Source organism: Pan troglodytes, chromosome 23, assembly GCF_028858775.2.
Source record: "Pan troglodytes isolate AG18354 chromosome 23, NHGRI_mPanTro3-v2.0_pri, whole genome shotgun sequence".
Lineage (NCBI taxonomy): Eukaryota > Metazoa > Chordata > Mammalia > Primates > Hominidae > Pan > Pan troglodytes.
In genome coordinates this window covers 13118165-13142576 of record NC_086016.1, presented here as the reverse complement: position 1 = coordinate 13142576, position 24412 = coordinate 13118165, and the positions used below count along the sequence as shown (strand labels likewise).

At 39.6% G+C, this 24412-nt stretch overlaps 1 protein-coding gene and 2 pseudogenes across 1 annotated transcript; 2 read left to right on the top strand and 1 right to left on the bottom strand.

The window, feature by feature from the left end:
• Positions 1 to 2608: 2608 nt before the first annotated feature.
• Positions 2609 to 3696, bottom strand: LOC134809729 (uncharacterized). The gene has a single exon (XM_063808235.1). It carries the CDS (start codon positions 3694 to 3696, stop codon positions 2974 to 2976), a length of 723 nt encoding a protein of 240 aa, XP_063664305.1. The 3' UTR covers positions 2609 to 2973.
• Positions 3697 to 10459: 6763 nt separating this feature from the next.
• LOC129138526 (cyclin-dependent kinase 2-associated protein 2-like) lies at positions 10460 to 13841 on the top strand (annotated as a pseudogene).
• Positions 13842 to 14346: 505 nt separating this feature from the next.
• On the top strand, positions 14347 to 19507 carry LOC100612794 (unconventional myosin-Vb-like; annotated as a pseudogene).
• The last annotated feature ends 4905 nt before the right edge of the window (positions 19508 to 24412 follow it).

Here is a 24412-nt window from a genome sequence, read left to right as displayed (position 1 = left end):
TTATTTCTCTATTACACCTCAGTAAAGCTGAAATAATTAACAGGATTGAAAGGATAAACCCACAGTTCTATAGTCACAGTTGGACACTTCAATATCTCATTTTAATTAATGGATAGAAAAACCAGACAGAAGCTTCATGAGAAATACAAGAGTTAAACAATGGTATAAGCCACTGAGAGCTAATATGCGTATACAGGACAGTCCATCCAACAACAGCAGAGTATACATTCCTTTCAAGTGTATATGGAAGTTCTCTAGGATGGGCCATATCTTCGTCCACAAAATATGTCCTAATCATTTTTAAAAGTTTGAAATCGTACAAAATATAATTTACAACCACAATGGAAGAAACAACAGATAAATAAGTGAAAACTGGAAAATTCACGAAAATGTGGAAATTAAACAATACAGTCTTCAACTACCAGTGAGTGAAAAAAATAAATCACAAGCAAAATTATAAAATATCTTGAGATAAATTAAAATAAAAACAAAACCTACCAAAACTTATTGAATGCAGTGAAAGTAGAGTTCAAAGGAAAATGTATGGATATAAACAACTACATTTAAGAAAAATCTCAAATCAACATCCTCACTCTATACCTAAAGGCAGTGGAAGAAGACAAAAGAAGACTAAATCCAAAGCTAGCAGTATGAAAGAAATAATAGAGGGCATAATTAGAGCATAAATCAATAAAATAGAAGTTTGGAGAGCAGTAGAATGAATAAACATAGATTATTTGAAAGATCAAGCCTTTCACTATATTGACTGAGCAAAAGATGGAAGAGTAATTATTAAAATAATAAATGAAAGCAGAGCCATTACTACCAACTTTACAGAAATACAAAAGGATTACAGGAGTATACTGTGAACAATTGTCTAACAACAAATTAGCTGCCCTGGATGAAATGGACGAATCACTAGAAAGACACAAACTACCAAAGTGGCTCAAGAAGAAAGAGAAAATCTGAATAGACCTATAACCTAGGAGATTGAATTAGTAATCGAAAGTGATTAACAAAGAAACATTTATGACCAAATAGCTGCATTAACTGGTGAGTCAAACTAACATTTAAAGAAGAATTAATACCATTTCTTCTCAAACTCTTCTGACATAATATATGAAGAAGGAATACTTGCTAATTCATTTTTTGATAACAGCATTATCCTTATACCAAAGCCAAAGAGAGCACAAAAAGAGAACTACAGCACAATATCCCTTATGAATATATATGCAAAAATCTCAGCAAAATACTAGCAATACTAGCAAAATACTAGCAGCAATACTGTATAATCAAAGGATTGTAAACTATCACCCTGTGAGATTTATCCCCAAAATGCAAGGGTGGCTCAACATATAAAAAATCAATCAGTGTAATATACTCTAACAGTAAAATGAATAAGCACGTGATTATTTCAATTGATGCAGAGAAAACATTGATGAAATACAACACCCTTCTATAATAAAAATACTCAATAAACTAGGCATAGAAGGGATTTTCAGCAACATGACAATAGGATGTACAAAAACCCAACAGTTAATATCATGATCAATGATGAAACACTGAAAGCTGTTTTCCTAACATCTAGAACAAGGCAAGCATGGTGCATTTGCCACTTGTATTCAATGTACCACTGGCAATTTTAGCCAGAGCAATTAGGCAAGACAAAGAAATAAAAGGCATCTAAATTAGAAATACAAAACAGAAGTAAAATTATATCTACACATGATCTTATGTGTATAAAGCTCCAAATAAAACACAAAACCAATTATAACTAATAAAAGAGGCAGGATGCAAAACAAACATAGGCAAATGAGCTATATTTCTATATAGTTGTAAAGAACTATGAAAATATTTTTAAAATTCCATTTATAATAGCATCAAAGAATAAGTAATTCAGGCATAAATCTAACCATGGTGGTATACACAAAACTTTGCTGAAAAAAACGAAAGAGAGTGGAAATAACTGGAAAGACATTCTGTGTTCACGGGTTGTAAGACAATATTGTTAAGATGACAATACCATCTAAAGTAATCTACAGATTCAATGCAATACCATCAAAATCCCAAAGGCATTTCTGCAGAAAGAAAGAAACTCATTCTACAATTCATACAAAAATTCAAAGGATCTGACAGACAAAACACTCTTGAAAAAGAATATTAGAAAACTCACATTTTTCAGTTTCACAGCCTACTACAAATCTACAGTAATCAAGAGAGTGTGGTACTGGCATAAGACTAATAGACTTTTAGACCAATACAATAGAACAGATTTAAGATCCTACAAATTAGTGCTCACATATATGGTCAATGACTGTTCAACAAGCTGTCCAAGTCTAGTCAAGGGAGGAAAGAACAGTCTCTTCAACAGCTGGATGTCAGTGCACAAGAGAGAAGTTAGACCCCTACCTTGCAGTACACACAAAAATTAATTCTAAATTAATAAAAGACTTACATATAAGGACTAAAGTATGTAACTCTTAGAAGAAAACACAAGGTAAACCTTTATGACCTTTGAGTTTTAAGTGTATTTTGAAATATGACAGAAAAGCACAGATAACAAAAGAAAATACACGTACATTAGATTTAATCAAAATAAAAAACCTTTATGCATCAAAGGATACTATCAAGGGAGTTAAAAGACAACCCATAGTATGTGAGAAAATATGTATCTGATAAAATCAAAGTGCGTATCTGATAAAAGCTTAATATCCCAAAACTCAACATCAGAATTTCTAACATCCCAATTAAAAAATAGGCAAAGGACTTGAATAGAAATTTCTCCGAAGAAGATACACAAATGTCTAAGACGGATAAGAAAAGATGCTAAACACCGTTATTCATTAATAAAATGCAAGACAAAACCCAAATGAGATACCACTTTGCATCCACTAGTAAGGCTTTCATAACAACGACACAGAAAATCAATGTTGCTAAGGAGGTGGAGAAATTGGAGCCCTCATGAACTGGCTGCTAGGAATAGAAAATGATGCACTTGCCGTGGAAAACAATTTGGTGGTTCCTCACAGAATCACACAGAGAAACAGGAGCTGCTGGCTTCCGGGTTCTCCTGGGCTGGCGCGGTACGTCCCGGAATCGCAGGCGCGCATCCCTTCCCGCCTGAGGGCCTGCCTCGCCGTGACTCCCGCCCCTCTTCTCCTCCGAAGAGACGTCGGGGCCGCTCCAGGGGCCGTCCGCAGCCACCGGGGATGGGGCTGAGGGTCGGTTCCTGCCCCGGTGCAGCCGCTGCCAGGCAGACTGCCTGGTTTGGCCGCAGCCACGGCGACATCCAGGCCCGGGTCTGCGAGGCTGGGCGCGCCAGCCAGCTTGGGAGTTGCCTGGCGCCTGTAGCTGGGCGCCCAGGTGGTGGAGCATGGCCTGGGCGGCCTGTGGATCGCAAGTGCCCCTGGCCTGAGAGCCCACCAGACCCTGCCCCCGCCCGGCTCCTCCTATGCCAGAGCTCGACACCTCTAGCCAAGGGCCCTCTGCAGCCACGGGGGATAGGGCTGAGGGCCGGTTCCCGTCCCCGTGCAGCTGCTGCAGGGCAGACCGCCTGGCTTGGCCGCAGCCACAGGGACATCTGGCCCTCGTTCCGAGATGTGGGAAGTGAGGGCGGACTCGGGAGTTGCCTGGAGGTTGCTGCCTGCACACAGAAGGCGGCTGCAGCTTGGGTGCCCAGGCGGGCTGCAGGTGCATGGCCTGGTCGGCCTCGGGATCGCCAGCGCGCCCAGCCTGAGGGCCCCCAGGCTGTGCCTCCCGCCCAGTCCGAGGGCCCCCAGGCTGTGCCTCCCGCCCAGTCCTCCACCTGAGGGAGATCGGGGCCCTTGGTATAGGCCCTCAGCAGTCACCCCGTGTGGGGTTGAGCGGCGGGTTCTCAGTTCTCGCTCCTGTGCAGCCGCCGCCGCCGGTCAGAATGCCTGGCTCGGCCGCAGCCACTGGGACACCTGGCCCTGGTTCTGCGATGCTGGCAGCGCGAGCGAGCTCGGGGGTTGCCAGGCAGCTGCTGCCTGCACACAGAGGGCGACTGCAGCTTGGGCGCCCAGTCGGCGGAGCATGGTCTGGGTGGCCGCTGGAATGCGCGCGCTCGAGGCCTGAGGGACCCGCTGTTGGTGCCACCCGCCCTGCTCTGCGCCTCTCCGCGCCTGCGCCGGCGCCCTGCGCCCCCTCCGTGCCTGCGCTGGCGCTCTGCGCCTCTCTGCCTTTGCCAAGGGCGCTCTGCCTTTGCGAAGGGCGCTCTGCCTTTGCTAGGGCGGAGCTGCCTTCTCCTCAGCACAGACCCGGAGAGCATCGCGAGGGCGGAGCTGAGTTCTCCTCTGCACAGACTTCGGAGATACAGCGAAGGCGGAGCAGTGTTCGCCTCAGCACAGACCCGGGCGGGCGGGCCGGGGGCACCGCGAGGGCGGAGCTGCGTTCTGCTCAGCACACACCCGGGGGACACCGCGAAGGCAGAGCAGCGTTCTGCTCAGCACAGACCTTGGGGGCACTGCCTCGCTTTGGGACAACTCGGGGCCGCATCAACGGTGAATAAAATCATTCCTGTTTGCAGCCCTGAATAATCAGGGTCAGAGACCAGTTAGAAGGGTTCAGTGTGGAAAACGGGAAACCAAAAGCCCCTCTGAATCCTGCCCACCGAGATTCTCCCCAGCCAAGGCGAGGCGGCCGCAGTGCGAGATCCACACCGCAGCCTCGGAAGACAAATGTGGCATTCCTAATGCAGACATGACACCCAAAGTATGACACCCCCATTGCTCATGTAAAAAGCACCTGTAATGCTAATGCGCTGCCTCAATACAAAAATATTAATATAAGATCCGCAATCCCCTCGCTGCTGTGCAGTCCAAAGACAGCCATCATAATAATCAACATTGACATAGTCAATACAAACTTAGTAACGAACCTAGGGTTAAGGTTGGTGTTAGGGTTAGGGGTTAGGGGTTAAGTTTAGGGTTAGAGGTTGGAGATAGGGATTGGGGTCAGAGTTAGGGGTTAGGAGTCAACGTTTAGAGTTAGGGTTTAAGAGATGTTAGGGGTTAGGGATTAGGGGTTAGGGTTGGGTTAGGGTGAGGGTTGGGGTTAGGGGTTAGGGTTAGGGATAGTGGTTAGGGTTTGGGTCAGGGGTTAGGGGTCAGGGTCAGTGGTTAGGGGTCAGGGTCAGGGTCAGGGGTCCCACTCTGCGATTTGTCTATTTACTCTGCTGACTGTTCCCTTTGCCATGCAAAAGCTCTTTAGTTTAATTAAGTCCCAGCTATTTATCTTTGTTTTTATTGCATTTGCATTTGGGTTCTCGGTCATGAAATCCTTGCCTATGCCAATGTCTAGAAGGGTTTATGCAGTGTTATCTTCTAGAATTTTTACAGTTCAGGAATTAGGTTTAAGTTCTTAATCCATCTTGAGTAGATTTTTGTATAAGGTGAGAGATGAGAATCCAGTTTTATTCCCCTACATGTGGCTCGCCAATTATCCCAACGTCATGTGTTGAAAAGGGTGTCCTTTTCCCACTTTATGTTTTTGTTTGCTTTGTCAAAGATCAGATGGCTGTAAGTATTTGGGTTAATTTCTGAGTTCTCTCTTCTGTTCCATTGGTCTATGTGCCTATTTTTAAACCAGTACCATGCTATTCTGGTAACTATGGCCTTATTGTACAGTTTGAAATCAAGTAGTGTGATGCCTCCAGGTTTGTTCTTTTTGCTTAGCCTTGGTTTGGCTACATGACACTCTTTTGGTTCCATATTAATTTTAGAATTGTTTTTGTAATTCTGTGAGGGATGATGGTGGTATTCAGATGGGGATTGCATTGAATTCGTAGATTGCCTTTAACAGAATGGTAATTTTCACAATATTGGTTCTACCCATCCATGAGCATGGGGATGCGTTTCCATTTGTTTGTGTCATCTATGATTTCTTTACTTTCTTATTTTTTTTTTCAGAGGTAGTTTTGCTCTTGTCGCTGAGGTGGGAATTCAATGGTGTGATCTCGGCTCACTACAACTTCTGTCTCCCGGGTTCAAGCGATTCTCCTGCCTCAGTTTACTGAATAGCTGGGATTATAGGCATGCGCCAACATGCTTGGCTCCATCTATGATTTCTTTCAGCAGTGTTTTGTAATTTTCATTGTAGAGGTCTTTTGATTACTTTGCTAGGTATATTCCTAAGTTTTGTTTGTTTTTTTGTTTGTTTGTTTTTTGCAGCTATTGTAAAAGGGGTTGAGTTCTTGATGTGATTCTCAGCTTGATAGCTGTTGATGTATAGAAGAGCTACTGATTTGTGTCCATTAATCTCGTATCTGCAAACTTTGCTGAATTCTTTTATCAGTTCTAGGAGCTTTCTAGAGGAGTCCGTAGGGTTTTCAAGGCAAAAGATCATATCGTCAGCAACCAGTAACAGTTTGACTTCCTCTTTACCGATTTGGATTTCCTCTATTTCCTTCTTTTGTCTGATTGCTCTGGCTAGGACTTTCAGTACTATGTTGAAGAGGAGTGGTGAGAATAGGCTCTTCGTCTTGTTCCAGTTCTCAAAGTGAATGCTTTCACCTTTTCCCCATTCAGTATTATGTTGGCTGTGGGTCTGTCACAGATGGCTTTTATTACATTAAGGTATGTTCCTTGTATGCCTATTTTGCTGAGAGCTTTAATCATAAAGCAATGCTAGATTTTGTCAAATGCTTTTTCTGCATCTGTTGATAAAATCATGTTATTTTTTTTAATTCTGTTTATTTGGTGTATCACATTTATTGACTTGCATATGTTAAACCATTCCTGTGTCACTGGTATGAAACCCACTTGATCATGGTGGATTATCTTTTTGATATGTTGTTGGATTCAGTTAGATAGTATTTTGTTAAGGATTTTGGCATCTGTGTTCATCATGGATATTGGTCTGTAGTTTTCTTTTTTGGTTATGTCCTTTCATGGTTTTGGTATTAGGGTGATGCTGGCTTCATAGAAAGAAGGGAGTGTTTCTTCTTTCTCTGTCTTGTGGAATAGTGTGAAAGGATTGGTATCATTTCTTCTTTGAATGAAAGAAAATATTCTTTGAATGTCTGGTAGAATTCTGCTGTGAATCTGTCTGGTCCTTGGCTTTTTTTGTTGGTAATTTTAAAATTACCATTTCAATCTTGCTGCTTGTTTTATTGGTCTGCTTGGGGTATCTACTTCTTCCTGATTTAAGCTAGGAGGGTTGTATTTTTCCAGGAATTTATGCAACTCTTCTGGGTTTTCTAGTTTATGTGCCAAAAGGTGTTCATAGTACCCTTGAATAATCTTTAATATTTCAGTGGTGTCAGTTGTAATATCCCCTCTTTCATTTCTTAGTGAGGTTATTTGGATTTCCTCTCTTCTTTTCTTGGTTAATCTTATAATGGTCTATCGATTTTGTTTATCTTTTCAAATAACCAACTTTTTGTTTTATTCATGTTTTGTATTTGTTGTTGTTGTTGTTGTTGCTGTGTCAATTTCATTTAGTTCTGCTCTGATCTTGGTCATTTCCTTTGTTTGCTGGGATTGGGTTTGGCTTGTTCCTGCTTCTCCAGTTCTCTGAGATGTGAACTTAGATTGTCTGTTTGTGCTCTTTCATACTTTTTGACATAGGTGTTTAGGGCTACAAACTTTCCTCTTAGCACTGCCTTTGCTGTATCCCAGAGGTCTTGATAGGTTGTGTCATCCAGTTCAAAGAAATTTTTTCCATTTCCATCTTGATTTTGTTTTTCACCCAGTGCTCATTCAGGAGCAGGTTATTTAATTTCCATGTATTTGCATGGTTTTGAAGATTCCTTTTGGAGTTGATTTTCAGTTTTATTCCACTGTGATCTGAGAGAGTGCGTGATACAATTTCAATTTTCTTAAATTTATTGAGACTCGTTTTATGGCCTATCATATGGTCTATCTTGGAGAAAATTCCATGTGCTGTTGAATGGAATGTGTATTCTGTGGTTGTTGGATGAAATGTTTTGTATATATCTGTTAAGTCCATTTGTTCCAAAGTATAGTTTAAATCCAGTGTTTCTTTGTTGACTTTCTGTCTTGATGACCTGTCTAGTGCTGTCAGTGGAGTAATGAAGTCCCCCACTATTATTGTGTTGCTGTCTATCTTATTTCTTATGTTTACTAGTGATTGTTTATAAATTTGGGAGCTCCAGTGTTAGGTTCATGTATGTTTAGGATTGTCATGTTTTTCTGTTGAATGAGACCTTTACCATTATATACTGTCTGTCTTTGTCTCTTTTAGCTACTGTTGCTTTAAAGTTTGTTTTGTGTCATATGAGAATAGCTACCGCTGCTCGCTTTTGGTGTCCATTTGCATGAAATGCCTTTTTCTACCACTTTCCTTAAGTTTATGTAGGTCGTTATGTGTTAGGTGAGTCTCCTGAAGGCAGCAGATAGTTAGTTGGTGAGTTATTATCCATTCTGTGGTTCTGTATCTTGTAAGTGGAGCATTGAAGCCATTTACAACCAACATTAGTATTAAAAAGTGAGGTACCATTATGCTCTCTGTTGCCTCTGTACTTTGTTTTTGTTTTTTGTTTTTGCTTTTTAACTTGTATTTTTGTTTTATAGGTCTTGTATGATTTATGCTTTAATGAAGTTCTGTTTTGATGTGTTTCCAGGGTTTGTTTCATGATTTAGAGCTCCTTTTAGCAGTTCTTACAGTGCTGGTTTGGTAATGGCAAATTCTGTCAGCATTTGTTTGTCTGAAAATGACTGTATCTTTCTTTCATATATGATGTTTAGTTTTGCTGGATACAGAATTCTTGGCTGATAATTGTTTTGTTTGAGGAGGCTGAAGAAAGGGCCCCAATCCCATCTAGCTTTTAAGGTTTCTGCTGCAAAATCTGCTGTTAGTTTGATAGGTTTTCCTTTATAGGTTACCTAGTGCTCCTGTCTCACAGCTCTTAAGATTCTTTCTTTTGTCTTAACTTTGGATGACCCAATGACAATGTGCCTAGGCTAAGATCTTTTTGTGATGAATTTCCCAGGTGTTATTTGTGCTTCTTTTATTTGGATGTCTAGGCCATGGAAGGTTTCCTTGATTATTCCCCCAAATATGTTTTCCTAGCTTTTAGAATTCACTTCTTCCTCAGGTACACCAATTAGTCTTAGGTTTCATTGTCTTAGGCCCCACCACTGGGGCCACTACACATGACATGGGATGTGGGCCATCGGGCAAAGGGCACGGAGATGGGGCGCTGCCAGGGGTGCCAAGGAGGAAAGAGAGCGCTTTCCAAATTGTCTTCCAGGGTTTCAATGTGCATTTTATTAACTCAGAATCGGTCGGGAATAATACTAGGGAGCTACCTTTCCCTGGAGATGGGTCTTGTCAGTGGAGTGAGATAGGTTGAGGGGAGGAAGAGGAATGGGAGGCTCAGTTTATAAATATTAAGATCAGCAAGGGTGTGCTGCTGGCAGGAGCAGAGAGAGCCTGGAGATTTGGGTGGCTGCTGTTGGTAAGTGGTTGCAATCCAGAGAGTGGGATTGAGTTCCTCCCTTGTCATGTTAGCATCCTGTTTCCTGGGCGTGGGTCTAATGCCCTGCAGGTGGTCATTTTACTCATGGTGGCTTTGTCTCTCTTCTGCCATCTCCAGACTCAGCTTCACACTCCAGGGCTGCGTACCACCAGCCACTGTCATGTTAACCCCTTCCCAGGCCAATGTGTCCTTGGCCTGGAGCCCGATCTGCTGGACAGCCTGGGACCGTCCATTTTCAGGGTGGTGGGCAACCTGGTGGCCATCGTGGTGCTGTGCAAGTCACGCAAGGAGCAGAAGGAGACCACCTTCTACACAGTTATGCGGCTGGCTGCCACCGACCTGTTGTTCACTTTGCTGGTGAGCCAGGTGACCATCGCCATGTACATGAAGGGCGGGTAACCTGGGGGCCAGCTGCTGTGCGAGTACAGCATCTTCAGCCTGTTCTTCTTCAGTCAGTCCGGCCTCAGCATCGTCTGTGCCGTGATATCTATACAGGTAATTTGTGTTAGACATTCTTAGAAGAGTTTCAAAAGTTTTATGTTTGTATCTCGGTTATAAACAGAGTCCTCAAATGCATACAAAGGAAATCATGCCATGATTGAATTTTAGCAGGAATAAGTTTATTTTACCTATTCAAAATTAAAATACTTTTGTTGTGTTTGAACATGTGTTTTAAAGATATGTTTTTGAAAAAAGTTTAAGTACATATTTAATCATGTCCGCTTTTCTATCCCAAGAAATAATTTCATATATAGTTTATTTAAATTTTTTAACAAAAATGTAGCATGATTTTTTTAATAGTATATTTTATTTAGCCCAATATATATCCAAAATATTGGGTCAATATGTAATCAATATAAAAATTGTTAGACATAGTTTGCATTCTTTTTTCATATGAAATCTTTGAAATCCATTGTGTATTTTACATTTTAGGATGTCTCAACTCAAATGTGAAATTTTCATGGAGAATATTTGAACTGTAATTAGAGTAATACAAATTGCAGTTAAAAAGTTTAATATAGATTTACCAGGGGGCGTGCAGCCTGCTTGCCAATCAGATCGCTGCTGAGCGGTCCCACAGCCAACCCCTGAAGAGCAGCCTGCTGGCTTCCCCAGCGCCCAGGAGTTGGGGATGTCCTACAAACCTACCACCCCTGCCCCTAGCAGCACCCCCGGCTCCAGCACCCCTGGGCCAGGCACTCCAGTCCCTACAGGAAGCGTCCTGTCGCCGTCGGGCTCAGGGCCGGGAGCCACTGCCCCTTTCAGACTGCTGTTTAAAGACTTTGGACCGCCTACCATCGGTTGTGTGCAGGCCATGAAACCACCTGGTGCCCAGGGCTCCCAGAGCACCTACACGGAACTGCTGTTGGTCACAGGGAGATGGGCAAAGGGATCTGGCCCACCTATGCTGGCAGCAAGAGCGCCGTGAAGCGCCCGAAGAGAGGTATCATCCATCCCTAGTCAGAATGCCTGGTAGAGACAGAGTGGAACGCCCACACTTAACAGGAAGCTCCTAGGCCTCTGTGTCTGGACTCCAGAGCACCTGCTTCTCCCTGGCCTTCATCCCTAGTTGCACTAACCATCCTGGGCTTCCTGTCCTGTGTCCCTTGATGGGTGCCCTCCAGGAACCAAGGGGCAGTTCTCACTCCAGGTGGCAGCACTAAGGACCCCCCTCCCCACCCCACCCCACCAACGCAACAAGAGTTAGCAGTGAGGTCCCCGTGAGTCCCACCCATGACCTGCCGACAGTGGTTGCCCACTGGAACTTTCTGTGGCCCCCACCACTCAGCCCTTCCCAGCACTTGTCCGGAGCCTCCTTCTCCCTCAGCACAGCTCAGGCCTCAGGCCTGACACTTCCCTGCCTTGTGTCTTTTGCTAAATATGACCTTTCTATATTAATAAAAGATGCTTTGGAGTTGTGCTCTCTAAAAAAAAAGTTTAATATAAAGGAGAAATAAAAGGAAATTTAGCAAAGAAATATGTAGATGAATATTTAAATATTCAGAGGTGACATTACTACCAGACATGAGATTATCAGATGTTTCATTTACTTATGATTAATATGTTTGTATTTCTTTTTTATTCATTTTATTTTATTTATGAATTTATTTATTTTTATTATACTTTAAGTTCTAGGGTACATGTGTACAACGTGCAGGTTTGTTACATATGTATACACCATGCTGTGTTGGTTTGCTTCACCCATTAACCTGTCATTTACATTAGGTATTTCTCCTAATGCTCTCCCTCCCCCAGCCCCCCACCCCATGACAGGCCCCAGTGTGTGATGTTCCCTTGCCTGTGTCCAAGTATTCTCATTGTTTAATTCCCACCTATGAGTGAGAATATGCAGTGTTTGGTTTTCTGACCTTGCAATAGTTTAAACGAACTAGGAAGTTCAGAAGTCACTTTACAAGAGAAATAAAGAAAAATAAAGTATTAATGACATTGGTAACAGAATAAAAATTAGAGTTAGACAAAGTATTAACAAGCAAGCTTATATATTTATAAGAGATGGGAAAATATTAGAAAGGAATAAATCATGTCTTGTCAACATGAAGAAAAAGTGTATTTTTTTTGTTAACTTATTATTGTGTTTCCTTGTATAATTTTCACTTGGTTTTGTTGGTTTTACTACTTGCTTCATTCTTTCAAAAACTACATCTTCATAGACCATTTCAGCTTTTGCTATGTGGGCAGAATTATAAAACCCAATTTCAAAATTTCAACTGAACGTTGTCAGCATTTTTCTTTGGGCTTTTTATTGAAAAAAAAACCTAAGTAATTGTGTGTGTGTGTATTTTAGTATTACCATGAATGTAATAACAATAAAATCAAACAAAAACAAATGGATATGCAATATGTTGGACTAGCATCTCAAATATGAAAAAGGCATTGCCAACAGTGATATGATTTTTTTCAAAATGGTAAGCTTTTTAAAGTATAATCTTATTTTAACCTAAAATCTTACTATCAGAAAATGCAGTGTACATTAAAATGTTCTGAAATGCTTTATTCACATTTATTAAATGGTTGTACTCACTCAGATATCTACAAATTGGTTTTTCACTTATGTAATTATCTTATAGAATGTTCAAAAGTCATGCAGAATGTGAGATAATTTTCTATTGAATATGATTGTTTTATCATTGCAAGACATCAAACATCCCTGTTTCCTGCCAAATGAATGTACAATAGCAATAAATGTAAAGATGTGTTTTTTGGAAAAGACACATTTTTGAGTTATAAAACAAGGATTTTAAAACTTGAATTGTTACAGTGAGTATGTCTTAATATAGACTACAGTCACTTTAGATAAAAAATTACCTCACATCTATTTTCAATATTACTTAAAGATGTTCATTTAGTGGCCAATATTTTATTTTGCCTAGTGGCAGATATTTTGCCACATGGCTATTTATGAAACTGTATTTAAATGCATGTACACATATAAAAGCTGCCACTGTGGCTGTAAACTATTACAAGTTATCAAGATTAAAAAATAAACAAAAATTTTCAGTTTTTCTATGAAATGTCTTTACTCGAGTCCAAATTTAGAGGTTTAAAATGCTTCAAATTAATAAAACCAAGTGTTTCACATATTTCAGTTGGAATGGCGTTTGTCCTAGTTTTATTAGTGAAGCAGCAGACTGCATTTTTTCACTCTCATACACCTTCAAAAGGTGGACAGAAAAATTGATAAAACTTCTAGGGCATTATCTGATGAAACACATTAAACACTAAAGGAGATATACAACTTCATTGCTTGTAAAAGACACATAAGAAGGAAACCTACATACATATATCTATCAGTTTTGGATTTTCAAGAAATATTTGCCTTAAAGTGAGCTTCATAACAGTATGTGTTTTCCAACAAAGCCAAGGAAAGTAAGTTTGACACAAGGATCTGGAAGTCTACCTGTGTGGCATAATTACATTGAATACATTCCACAAGTAAGGCAGAAATGTATAGTAGAGTGTCCATTATAGAGGAACACTCAATAAATATTTAATAAAGTGCTTAAAATTTCTCATTATTGACCTGAACAATGAGTATACTTATTACGTTTGCCAGTGACAGATATTAAAAGTGGAGATTGAAGGAAAAATGATGTATAGAAGAGAGATTTTACCTTCAAAGTGACATAAATAATTTGAAGAAATTGAGGGAAGTGACTTGCTTAAATATCCATACAGTAAATATTTATTGTGTGCTTACTGTGTGCACTGGGAACTAAGCAGTGAAAAAAATACAAAGGAAAACATCAACAACGTCTCTTCTATCATGGAGCTTACATTCTACCAGTAAGAGAAAGACCATCGACAAATACATATGTAGTATAACATGACTATGAATGGTATGGAGAAAAATAAGAACAGTAATGGGGATGTGGGGGCCTGGGGATTTATTTTATATAAGGATAGACAAGAAAGGCCTCATTACTAAGTAATTTTACTCAATCCTTTTTTCAATTTATTTATTTGTTGATTCCATAATACTTATTTATGTATTTTTAATTTATTTTTTATTTTTAGAATCAGGGTCTCACTCTGTCACCCAGGCTGAAGTGCAGGGGTGTGATCATAGTTCACTGTAACCTTACTCCTGGGCTCAATTGATCCTCCCATCTCAGCCTCCCAAGTAGCTTGGTCTACAGGCACCTGCCACCATGCTTGGCTAATTAAAAAAAAAATTTAGAGATGGGGTTGTGCTATGTTGCCCAGGCAGGTGTCAAAATCTTGGCCTCAAGCAATGCTCCTGCTTTGGCCTGTCGAAGCATTGGGATTATAGGCATGGGCCACCGTGCCTGGCCCTGTAATATGTATTTAGCATATACACTGTGATAGGCACAAGAAAGTCTCTGATAGTTCAGTAAAAAACTGCAATGATGTTTGCAACAGGTAATTAAGTTTGGCCACGATTCTTTTGAGTGTCATAACACTGTCCTAAGAAAAAGTCTATATTTCCACTTTACTGGGTCTGTGAAACTCAAACTCAAGGTTAAAAAGCTCTGATTTTGGGGGTTGAAATCATAATCCAACTAAAAGCCAGAAATGTGGAGCCATTTTTTTATTTTAAGTGAATCATAAGCAGTCTTGTATTTAAGACAGATAAAATTATTGTACAGTATTATGTTTTCTGTACTCAAAATGAGAGAAAACCACGAGGGTTGTTAATGTTTGAAAAAAGAAGGCATCTATGAGGAAGCTTTATATTGGTAGAAAATGTGAAAGGAAAATAAAATCTCAGGACCCCAAACTCACTATGACAAAGGAAAATTAAGCTTGGAACCTGAGTCATGCAAAAACTGCCATCCTTTTGTTCCCAAACAGCTGTAATTTCATATGCTTACTTTAACTTATAAATGGAAAGAAAACATGATACAGAGACAAAATACATGAAATTTGTATTGTGGTACACATGTGCTTTGTGATCATATTTCTGTGTCATAAACAAAAAAAAAGTATAAAGCTTAACCAAGAGAAATTTAGGGCACATAGAAGCATTTACGTGTTTTCATACTATGAGCTGGGGCTAAGGTGTCCTTTACCATGACAGTTGGTGAAGCATAAGAACAAATCAATTCACAAATGGTCTGGTAAATTCCAATTTCCGCATCTTAAATCATAGACCTAAGTCAGTCAAAGTCAGTCATATATATAGATATATGTGTGTGTGTGTGTATATATATATATATATATATATATATATATATATATATATATATACAGGCACCTACTTAAGTGGTATGATTTAAGCATGACAATAATGAGATAGGAATCATACTATTATTCCATTTTTACAGGTGAAGAAATCAAGGTCTACAAAAGAAATCAAATAATATGTCCAAATTCATATGGGCTTTGATTTTTGAACTTTCAAATTTTTGTCTTTGCTTAATACCTTTTGTTTTAAAATAATTTGACTCATAAGAAGTTAAAAAAAGAAGTAAAATGAATGACTATGCTATTTTCAGGCAACTTTCCCCAATGATTATATATAACTTAACCTAGTACATTGCCAAAATCAGGAAATTGACATTGTTTCCATACCATTAACTTAGGTTCAGACCCTATTCATATTTCTAAGGATTTTACATGTACAGATGTGTTTGAATGTATGTGTGATGTGTGTGTATAGATCTATGAAGTGTGGATTTATGTAACCATTACCATTATCTGGATGCAGAACTGCTCTATCACCACAAACAAAGTACATGTTTTCACGTTATCCCTCACTAATCATATCTTCCAGCCAACCCTAACCCTTGGCAGCTACTGTTCTGTTCTCCAGCACTGGGATTATGCTATGTAATTCAGGTATTTTTTTTGAAACCAAGCTTATGATGTTGCTAAATAAATAATAATGTTTATAAACTATTATTTTCCATCTTTATAAATGGCATACTGTAGCACATATTCCAATGTGCTATACATGTATAGGTGAGCCAAAGTTTGAACATCGATCTAAGTGCACAAACATAAAAAATATTGTATGCTTTTATCATAATATCTCTATTTGTAATCTTTTTCCCCAAATACTAGTAGTAGTGATGTTTGCTTTCTCTTATTTAAACTATCAGAATCTTTAAACTTTCTCTTATTTAAACTATAGTCATTACTAATTGAAAGTATGTTTGAATACTGCCTGATTCCACTTACACAAGATAGATATATATATCAGTCATATCTATGTGTGTGTATATATTTATATATATGTCAGTCATATATATGTGTGTGTATATATTTATATATATGTCAGTCATATATATGTGTGTATATATTTATATATATCACATACACACATATATAGATGGAGTTAGGTCTATGATCTCTGTATATATTTATATACACACATATGTATTTTTAAACTATTACAGGAAGCAAATAGTACAGTTGATTTCATATAACAAGAGTTATTGGATATATATGGGCAAAAGTTAATGCATATGGGCAAATAAATTGATGAACTTACAGACTCATTTATTTGACATATATTTATTGTGTGGTCTCTATTGAATGCTGGTTATCTTCCAGGAGCCTAAAATTCAGCAGTGAATGTAACAGGCTCAAATCCTTGTCCTCAAGTGGCTAATATTCTAATCGAGGGAGAAGACAATAAACAAAGTTAATAAGCAAAATATTCAACATACTAGTTGATAGGAAGTTCTTTGGTGAAAAATAAAGTAAGAGGAAAAGAATGAGAGGAAGCTCTAAAAGCAACTGAAGATTTACATGAAGAAGCTGCCCAGGCGTTGGCCCAGAGTGAGAGGAAGCACCATGAATTCAACAGGCAGGTCACAGTTCAGTGGAAAGAAAAGGATTTCCAGGGCATGTTGGAGTGCCACAAAGAGGGCGAGGCCCTCCTCATCCTCAACCTGGTGACAGACTTGAAGCCCCAGATGCTGTTGGACACAGTGCCCTGTCTCTCCGCCTACCTCCTCTACATGTGCATCCGGCTCGCGGACCAAACCAACGATGATCTCAAGGTGCACTCCCTGATGACCTCCACCACCAACGGCACTAAGAAAGTCCTGAAGAAGCACAGTGATGACTTTGAGATGACGTCATTCCTGTTATCCAACACCTGCCACCTTCTTCACTGTCTGAAGCGGTACAGCGGGGATGAGGGCTTCATGACTCAGAATACGGCAAAGCACAACGAACACTGCCTTAAGAAATTTGACCTCACCGAATACCGTCAGGTACTGAGCGACTTTTCCATTCAGATCTACCAGCAGCTCTTTAAAATTGCCGAGGGTGTGTTACAGCTGATGATAGTTTCTGCCATGTTGGAAAATGAGAGCATTCAGGGTCTATCTGGTGTGAAGCCCACTGGCTCCCAGAAGCACTCCTCCAGCATGGCAGATGGGGATAACTCATACCGCCTGGAAGCTATCATCCGCCAGATGAATGCCTTTCATACAGTCATGTGTGACCAGGGCTTGGACCCTGAGATCATCCTGCAGGTATTCAAACAGCTCTTCTTCATGATCAACCCAGTGACTCTTAATGACCTGCTCCTGCGGAAGGACGTCTGCTCTTGGAGCACAGGCATGCAACTCAGGTACAATATAAGTCAGCTTGAGGAGTGGCTTTGAGGAAGAAACCTTCACCAGAGTGGAGTAGTTCAGACCATGGAACCTCTTATCCAAGCAGCCCAGCTCCTGCAATTAAAGAAGAAAACCCAGGAGGATGCAGAGGCCATTTGCTCCCTGTGTGCCTCTCTCAGCACCGAGCAGATTGTCAAAATTTTAAACGTTTAGCCTCCCCTGAATGAATTTGAAGAACAGGTAACAGTGGCCTTTATACAAACGATCCAGGCACAACTACAAGAGCAGAATGACCCTCAGCAACTGCTATTAGATGCCAAGCAAATGTTTCCTGTTTTGTTTCCATTTCATCCATCTTCCCTAACCATGGAGCCAATCCCAGCATGTCTCAATCTGGAGTTCCTCAATGAAGTAGATGCATGTTTAGTCTGATTCCCGATGTGAGCAAAAAGGAAGTATAGACAGTAAAGTAAATTCAAGGATCTGTTAAATCTGGTAAAAGTAGATCAAACCAGAGATTGACAGCCTGTGGAGGGTGCTGAACTATACAGAATTAGACACAACTGTGGCGTTATTTTTTGTATGTACTGCTCAGAATAAAAACACTTGAAATGTGGAAGATTTTAAGTTTGATTTCAGTCCAACAAATATACATAATAATTTATAGACACCAAGCAGTCCCCATAGCCATATAAAAGATGCCAATTCTATAAAATGAAGCTGCCGAGTTTTAATCTTTGCATATAACTGGAGAATGTCCAAATTGAAATACTAACTATATATAAGTCACATAAATTGCCTTCAAAGGGCTTTTAACAAATAATAGTACTAATAACCATGATAATGACATATACTGACATTTCCCAAAGTTTGCAAACCATAGGTGTGGTAGAGTTTGTGGTGAGATGTGTTAAGAACAAAAATATGGGGATGAGACTTCCGAGAAATGTCCCCAAAATATTTTTTAATGGCTGATTATACAAAGACAGCAGTGTAACTGACCTCCAAACCAGACATTTTGAGTACTGGTTTCTGAAGCAAAATTAGAAGTGCCAGTCCTCAGTGTCCTCAAACGCTTTTGTGTAATCTTGGTTTAATGGAAGAGATGATTAAAATGCTGCTACCTGAAACTCCAAGTGAGAAAGATGGAAAAATAATTTGTGTCTGATGCTAGTCCATACACTTTCCAAGTCCCACAAAACTCTCACAAAAATGTATATAAGCTAAATATTACAAAATGATAACAACTTGTTTTATTTATAGATGTAAAATCCAAACAATGTGAAAGCTTTTAATCTCTTAATACCATTAAGCCTCCAGTAAGAGCCTCATATAATGCTCTACTATTCCAAACAACTGAATAGTAAAACAAACTAACCTCGCACATCAGATTATCTGAAAAACCTTCAAAAATACTCAGTTCAGGGATTACTATTATACAAAAGTTTGGGGTTTTTTCAAGAGAATAAAATGGCTTAGGTCAACTTTCCCCTTTCAGGTTATTTTCAACGTTTTTCAAACGTTGTAATTCAAAATTGTAAATATCTCTCCTATGAAATAAGGATTTTAAAAAAAGAGTAATTCAGTAATATAACAGACGTAGATGTTTGCTGCTCTTAGAATTTTTTGTTTGTTTGTTTTGGGGCTCTTCAAAAGCAAGCATTCAGTTAGAAACCCATATTATTCTTTCCACACTTTTTTTTTATTATACTTAAAGTTCTAGGGTACATGTGCACAATGTGCAGGTTTGTTGCATATGTATACATGTGCCATGTTGGTTTGCTGCACCCACTAACTCGTCATTTCCATTAGGTATATCTCCTAATGCTATCCCTCCTCCCTCCCCCCACCACACAGCAGGCCCTGGTGTGTGATGTTCCCCTTCCTGTGTCCAAGTGTTCTCATTGTGCAATTCCCACCTATGAGTGAGAACATGCGGCGTTTGGTTTTTTGTCCTTGCGATAGTTTGCTGAGAATGATGGTTTCCATCTTCATCCATGTCCCTACAAAGGACATGAACTCATCATTTTTTATGGCTGCATGGTATTCCATATTCCTTCCACACATTTTTTTTTTACTGTCTTTTCCCTATTTCTTGATAGCAGTATGCTGTTTCCATGATAAGAACAAATAGTGTTTGCCAATCATAGAAGAACAGCCTCTGTATTACATTGAGAAAATGAGATTTATCCATGGATTGGAAGTAGAACAGCCTGCCTCCACCCTCCTTTACTCAACCACCCAACTTAAAAGGCTCTAGGAAACACAGCACACTCCAAGCTACCTTCTGTACTGTGCCCTTAGACCACAGCTTCCTCAGTCATTCTCTGCATCTCCTGGGGCTTAACCCAGTCTTAGCCTGCGTTGAGGCTGCTGATAGTTGTGTTCCAATCAGTTGCCATGGACATTATCCCTTCCACATCCACATTAAACATGCCAGCTTCTCTTGGGTGTCTGCAGAGCTGTGCCTTTTTCTTTCAGTTTCAGTTACATAATCACTGACGTCCATGACACTGACACGTGGATCCATGTGCTGACTTCATTTAGAAAGCCAATCTAAAACAGCTGGGTTTGTGGCTACCTCTTTAAAGTTGTTTGTGAAGTATAATTTGCTTTTTGATGTACTTTAGTTTGAAACTGAGTCCCTTATGTAAGGACTGTCCTTAATCTTAAAAGACCAAAAATGCCTTGTTAGAGAGTTAAGGAGTTTTGGCATGCAGTGGTTCCACAAATACAGTGGCTTACTGTCCTTATATACTGTCTTACACCATCATTCTCTCCATCTCTCTTGGTCACTACTGTCTGCTGTCACTGGTTAATTACTAGATGCCAAGAGCTTACTGAACAAAAGCTTGGCAATCAGAATAAATGGGGAAGGAAGGACCTTATGAATTGTCTACTTAGCCTAAGAAACGACAGGTTTAGTTCTTCTCTTCCAAAAGATACAGGTATATCACTGGAATTGTACTTAAAATTTATAGATGACTAGCAAATATATACTTTATATGTACTTAACATTTAGATCAATCTTATTTAATACTTGGAGGTTAGAAGAAGCATCTTTAGGGGAACTATATAATATTCTGTTAGCATTTTCTCTGCATTTTTAAAAATCATTTCATCTCAAACACTTATCAGCGTCATGAAATCAGTAATGACTCTTAAACAATTCAACATAAAGGTTTGAACTCTGTGCTAGATGTCTGTTTAATTTTTTAATATTTAAAATTTAGTTCAGGCTTTTCTCACCAGGTGCCTTTAGTGGTGACTAAGATAACTGACTTCTCAATTGTTTCTCTGAAATAAGTGTTGCTGTGGGAATAATTTTAATGTTCAATGTGATATCATGGTGGAGTTTTGTCTTTTAAAACATTAGAAGCATTTTAAATACTAAGAATCAAATATTTATAGATCAAACACTTGTGTTTTAAGTATTATACGGGACCTGTTTACATATAGTAAATGTGTATGTATACATGAGTTGTTGCTGAAGCCGACAAGCATATTACATACATGCATTTTCCCTGTGCCATCCTAGTTGCAGTTAGAGTTCTAGTACCTGTAGGCTCGCCTGGGAGGCAGATTAGACCCAAAGGTAGACATTTTTCCCTTTCCCTGAAGCATGATGGTGGGAGTTGATTCTTTGATTTCCTTAGTACCAAACTTTAAGGCTTTTGTAAAAAACAAAACCAAAAAACTAGGAGCTTGGAACATTTAAAAATTAACACTGCTACCATCAATTCATCAAATATTTACTTAGAACCTTCATACATTAAGATTCTGGTAACCAATAAATTAGAATTTATTTCTTCTGCATAAAGTAAATTTTCATACACTCGACCTACTGAGACAGCAAAGGTGTCCTAATTTGAGGCATTTGTGTAATGCCTACATAACTAAATGGTAACTAAAATGGGACAGCATGGGGCAAGACCTTGTAGTTCTTCACAGACTATTTGTCATCAGTTTCTCCAATTAATTTGCTGCATGAGCCAAATAACCATAATTCACCTTTTGTACCCACTGGAGCCATAATTAGAGAATTAGAGGGTGTAGACAGAGGTTAATGCCAATGACAAACACAGGGCAGGATTTATTATTATTATAAAGGTCATTACATACAAAAGATTAAAAAAAAATTCCTAATTCTAACAAAGGGGATCAACCAGAAATGAAACTAAGCTACTTTCTGAAGTGACACTGTGTCAGAATAATCCAGATTTGAATATAATATTTTGCCACCCACTGACATTTAGATGAAGGACTGCCTCTCCGGAAGAGTTCAGAACATATTCAGGGGTGAACCTAACACCAGGGAAGAAAGACTACTGATGAAAATATTTTTCCACTTTGAACAAATCTGTAAACTACACCTTTCTTTATAGAAAAATGCTTGGAATAGTCACTGTAATATTTAGCTGTGGATAAAAATTTGTGAAAATAAATACTTTTGAATTAGAAAAAGCAAGGAAAAAGAATGGGGTTGATAGGATGTATATTTAAAATAGATTAACCAGGAAAACTGCACTGTGTTTTATATATGTGTGATAACATATGTATAATTATATATCACTATATATAATAACTATATCTTTATATCTGGTGCAGGTGAGTAAATAACCCATGCAAATATCTGGGGAAGGAATAGTCCAGGCACTACAGGAATATCAAAAAGGCCAATATGACACAAGCAGAGTAATGACAGAGTGATATGGAGTGAGGAGCAGATGAAATAATAAGAAAAGTAGGCAGGTCGTTTTGAGGGGTATGCTTCTCAAATTCTAATTTGCATATAAATCACCAAGGTTTCACATTAAAATAAAGATTCTGATTCAGGTGGTCTGGAGAGTTTATATTTCTTACAAGTTTCAGGGGATGCTGGTGCTACTGGTCTGTGTATCACACTTTGAATACCAAAGGACTGGAGATGCGTGCATGGTAAGGAGCTTTGGGATGTGAGTAATGTGGGTTGAATTGTGTCTTCCCCAAAAAGATGTTCAAATCCCAACTCTCAGTACTTGTAAATATGACATTACTTGGAAACAAAATCTTGCCTAGTCAGTCAAGTTAAGTGGATTCAGATGGGCCCTTATCAAATGACTAGTGTGCTTGTAAGAACGTGGATATTTAGAAAAACACACAGTGGGTAAAGTATGTGAAGATGAAGGAAGAGATTGGAGTCATGCAACTACAAGCCAGAGAATGCCGAGGATTGATGGCAACTGTGGGAAGCTAGGAAAAGACAAGGAAGGATCCTCCCCTGGAGCCTTCAGAGACCATGACCCTGATGACACCTTACTTTCAACTCCTAGCCTCCAGAACTGTGAGAGAATAAATTTCTGTACTTTTAACCTACTCAGTTGGTGGTAATTTGTTACAGTAGGCTGAGGAAACTAATACCTTGAGTGGGATGGAGAGTGAAGTGATTGGAGGGTTTTAAGAGAAGAATGGCTCGGTCTGACTTATTCTTAAAGAATCACCCTAGTTGCAGAAACAAGAATACACTGAAGGCAAGGGGCTACAGGGAAGTAGGAAGACCAGTTAGGCGGCTATAGCAGTAAACCTAACTGGAGAGTGGAGAGATGGTGGTTTGAATCAGGGGGGTAGTGATGGTGGTGAGACAGGAACAGAATCTGAAGATGTTTTGAATTACTATTGATAAAATTTGTTAACATAGTATGAGCTATAAAAAAATGAGGGTGGCTGGGAATGGTGGCTTACTCCTGTAACCACAGCACTTAGGGAGGCTGAGATGGGTGGATTACCTGAGGTCAGGAGTTTGAGACCAGCCTGGCCAACATGGTGAAACCCTGTCTCTACTAAAAATACAAACATTAGCCGGGCATGTTGGCGGGTGCCTGTAGTCCCAGCTCCTCAGGAAGCTGAGGCAAGGGAATCACTTGAAAACCCAGGAGGTGGTGGTTGCAGTGAGCCAAGATCATGCCATTGCACTCCAACCTGGATGACAAGAGTGAAATTCCATGTCAAAAAAAACGTAGAATGATTTATAATACTTTGGGTAGAAACCTAGTAATGGGATTGCTGGGTCAAATGGTATTTCTGGTTCTAGAACCTTGAGAAATCACCACACTGCCTTTCACAATAGTTGAACTGACTTACACTCCCATCAACAGTGTAAAAGCATTCCTATTTTTCCATATCCTCTCCAGTGTCTATTGTTTCCTGACTTTTTAGTGGTCGCCATTCTAACTGGCGTGGGATGGTATCTCACTGTGGTTTTGATTTGCATTTCTCTAATGACCAGTGATGTGGGAGATCGGTCAGGGTGGTGGGAGAAGCTATAAGGAAAGACGCAAGCCTTCTTGAAAGGTTGGAAGGTCTTGCAAAAGCTTCATGAGAGAATAAAGGTGAAGGAAGAAAATTCTCTTTCTCTGAGGCTAAGGGTGAGAAGTAGGTGCAAGGAAAAGTGAAGAAGTTTATCTAAATATGCTTGTTTACTTATGTCATCAGGAAACTGACTTTTGAACTTCTGAGCACGAGACTGCTCCCTGTAAGAGGGAGCAAAAATGTTAATTACCCAGCAATTGTGTTGACTCCAGGCCTTGGACGTTATACCAGTACTGAATAAATACAAGCAGCTCTGGCTTATCGAGACTGCTAACTCTCCTCTGCCCCTAGTGCTCGCAACCTCCTAGCCTGCTCTTACCCTGTATATTTGTGTCTGAGTACTCCTTTCTTCTGTTGCTCAGCCACGGTCTGCGGGATGGACCCGGCACAGTGATGATGAGCTTTTTTTCATATGTTTGTTGGCCGCATAAATTTCTTCTTTTGAGAAGTGTCTGTTCACATCCTTTGCCCACTTTTTGATGGGGTTGGCACAAGCACATGTATGTTTACTGCAGCACTATTCACAATAGCAAAGACTTGGAACCAACCC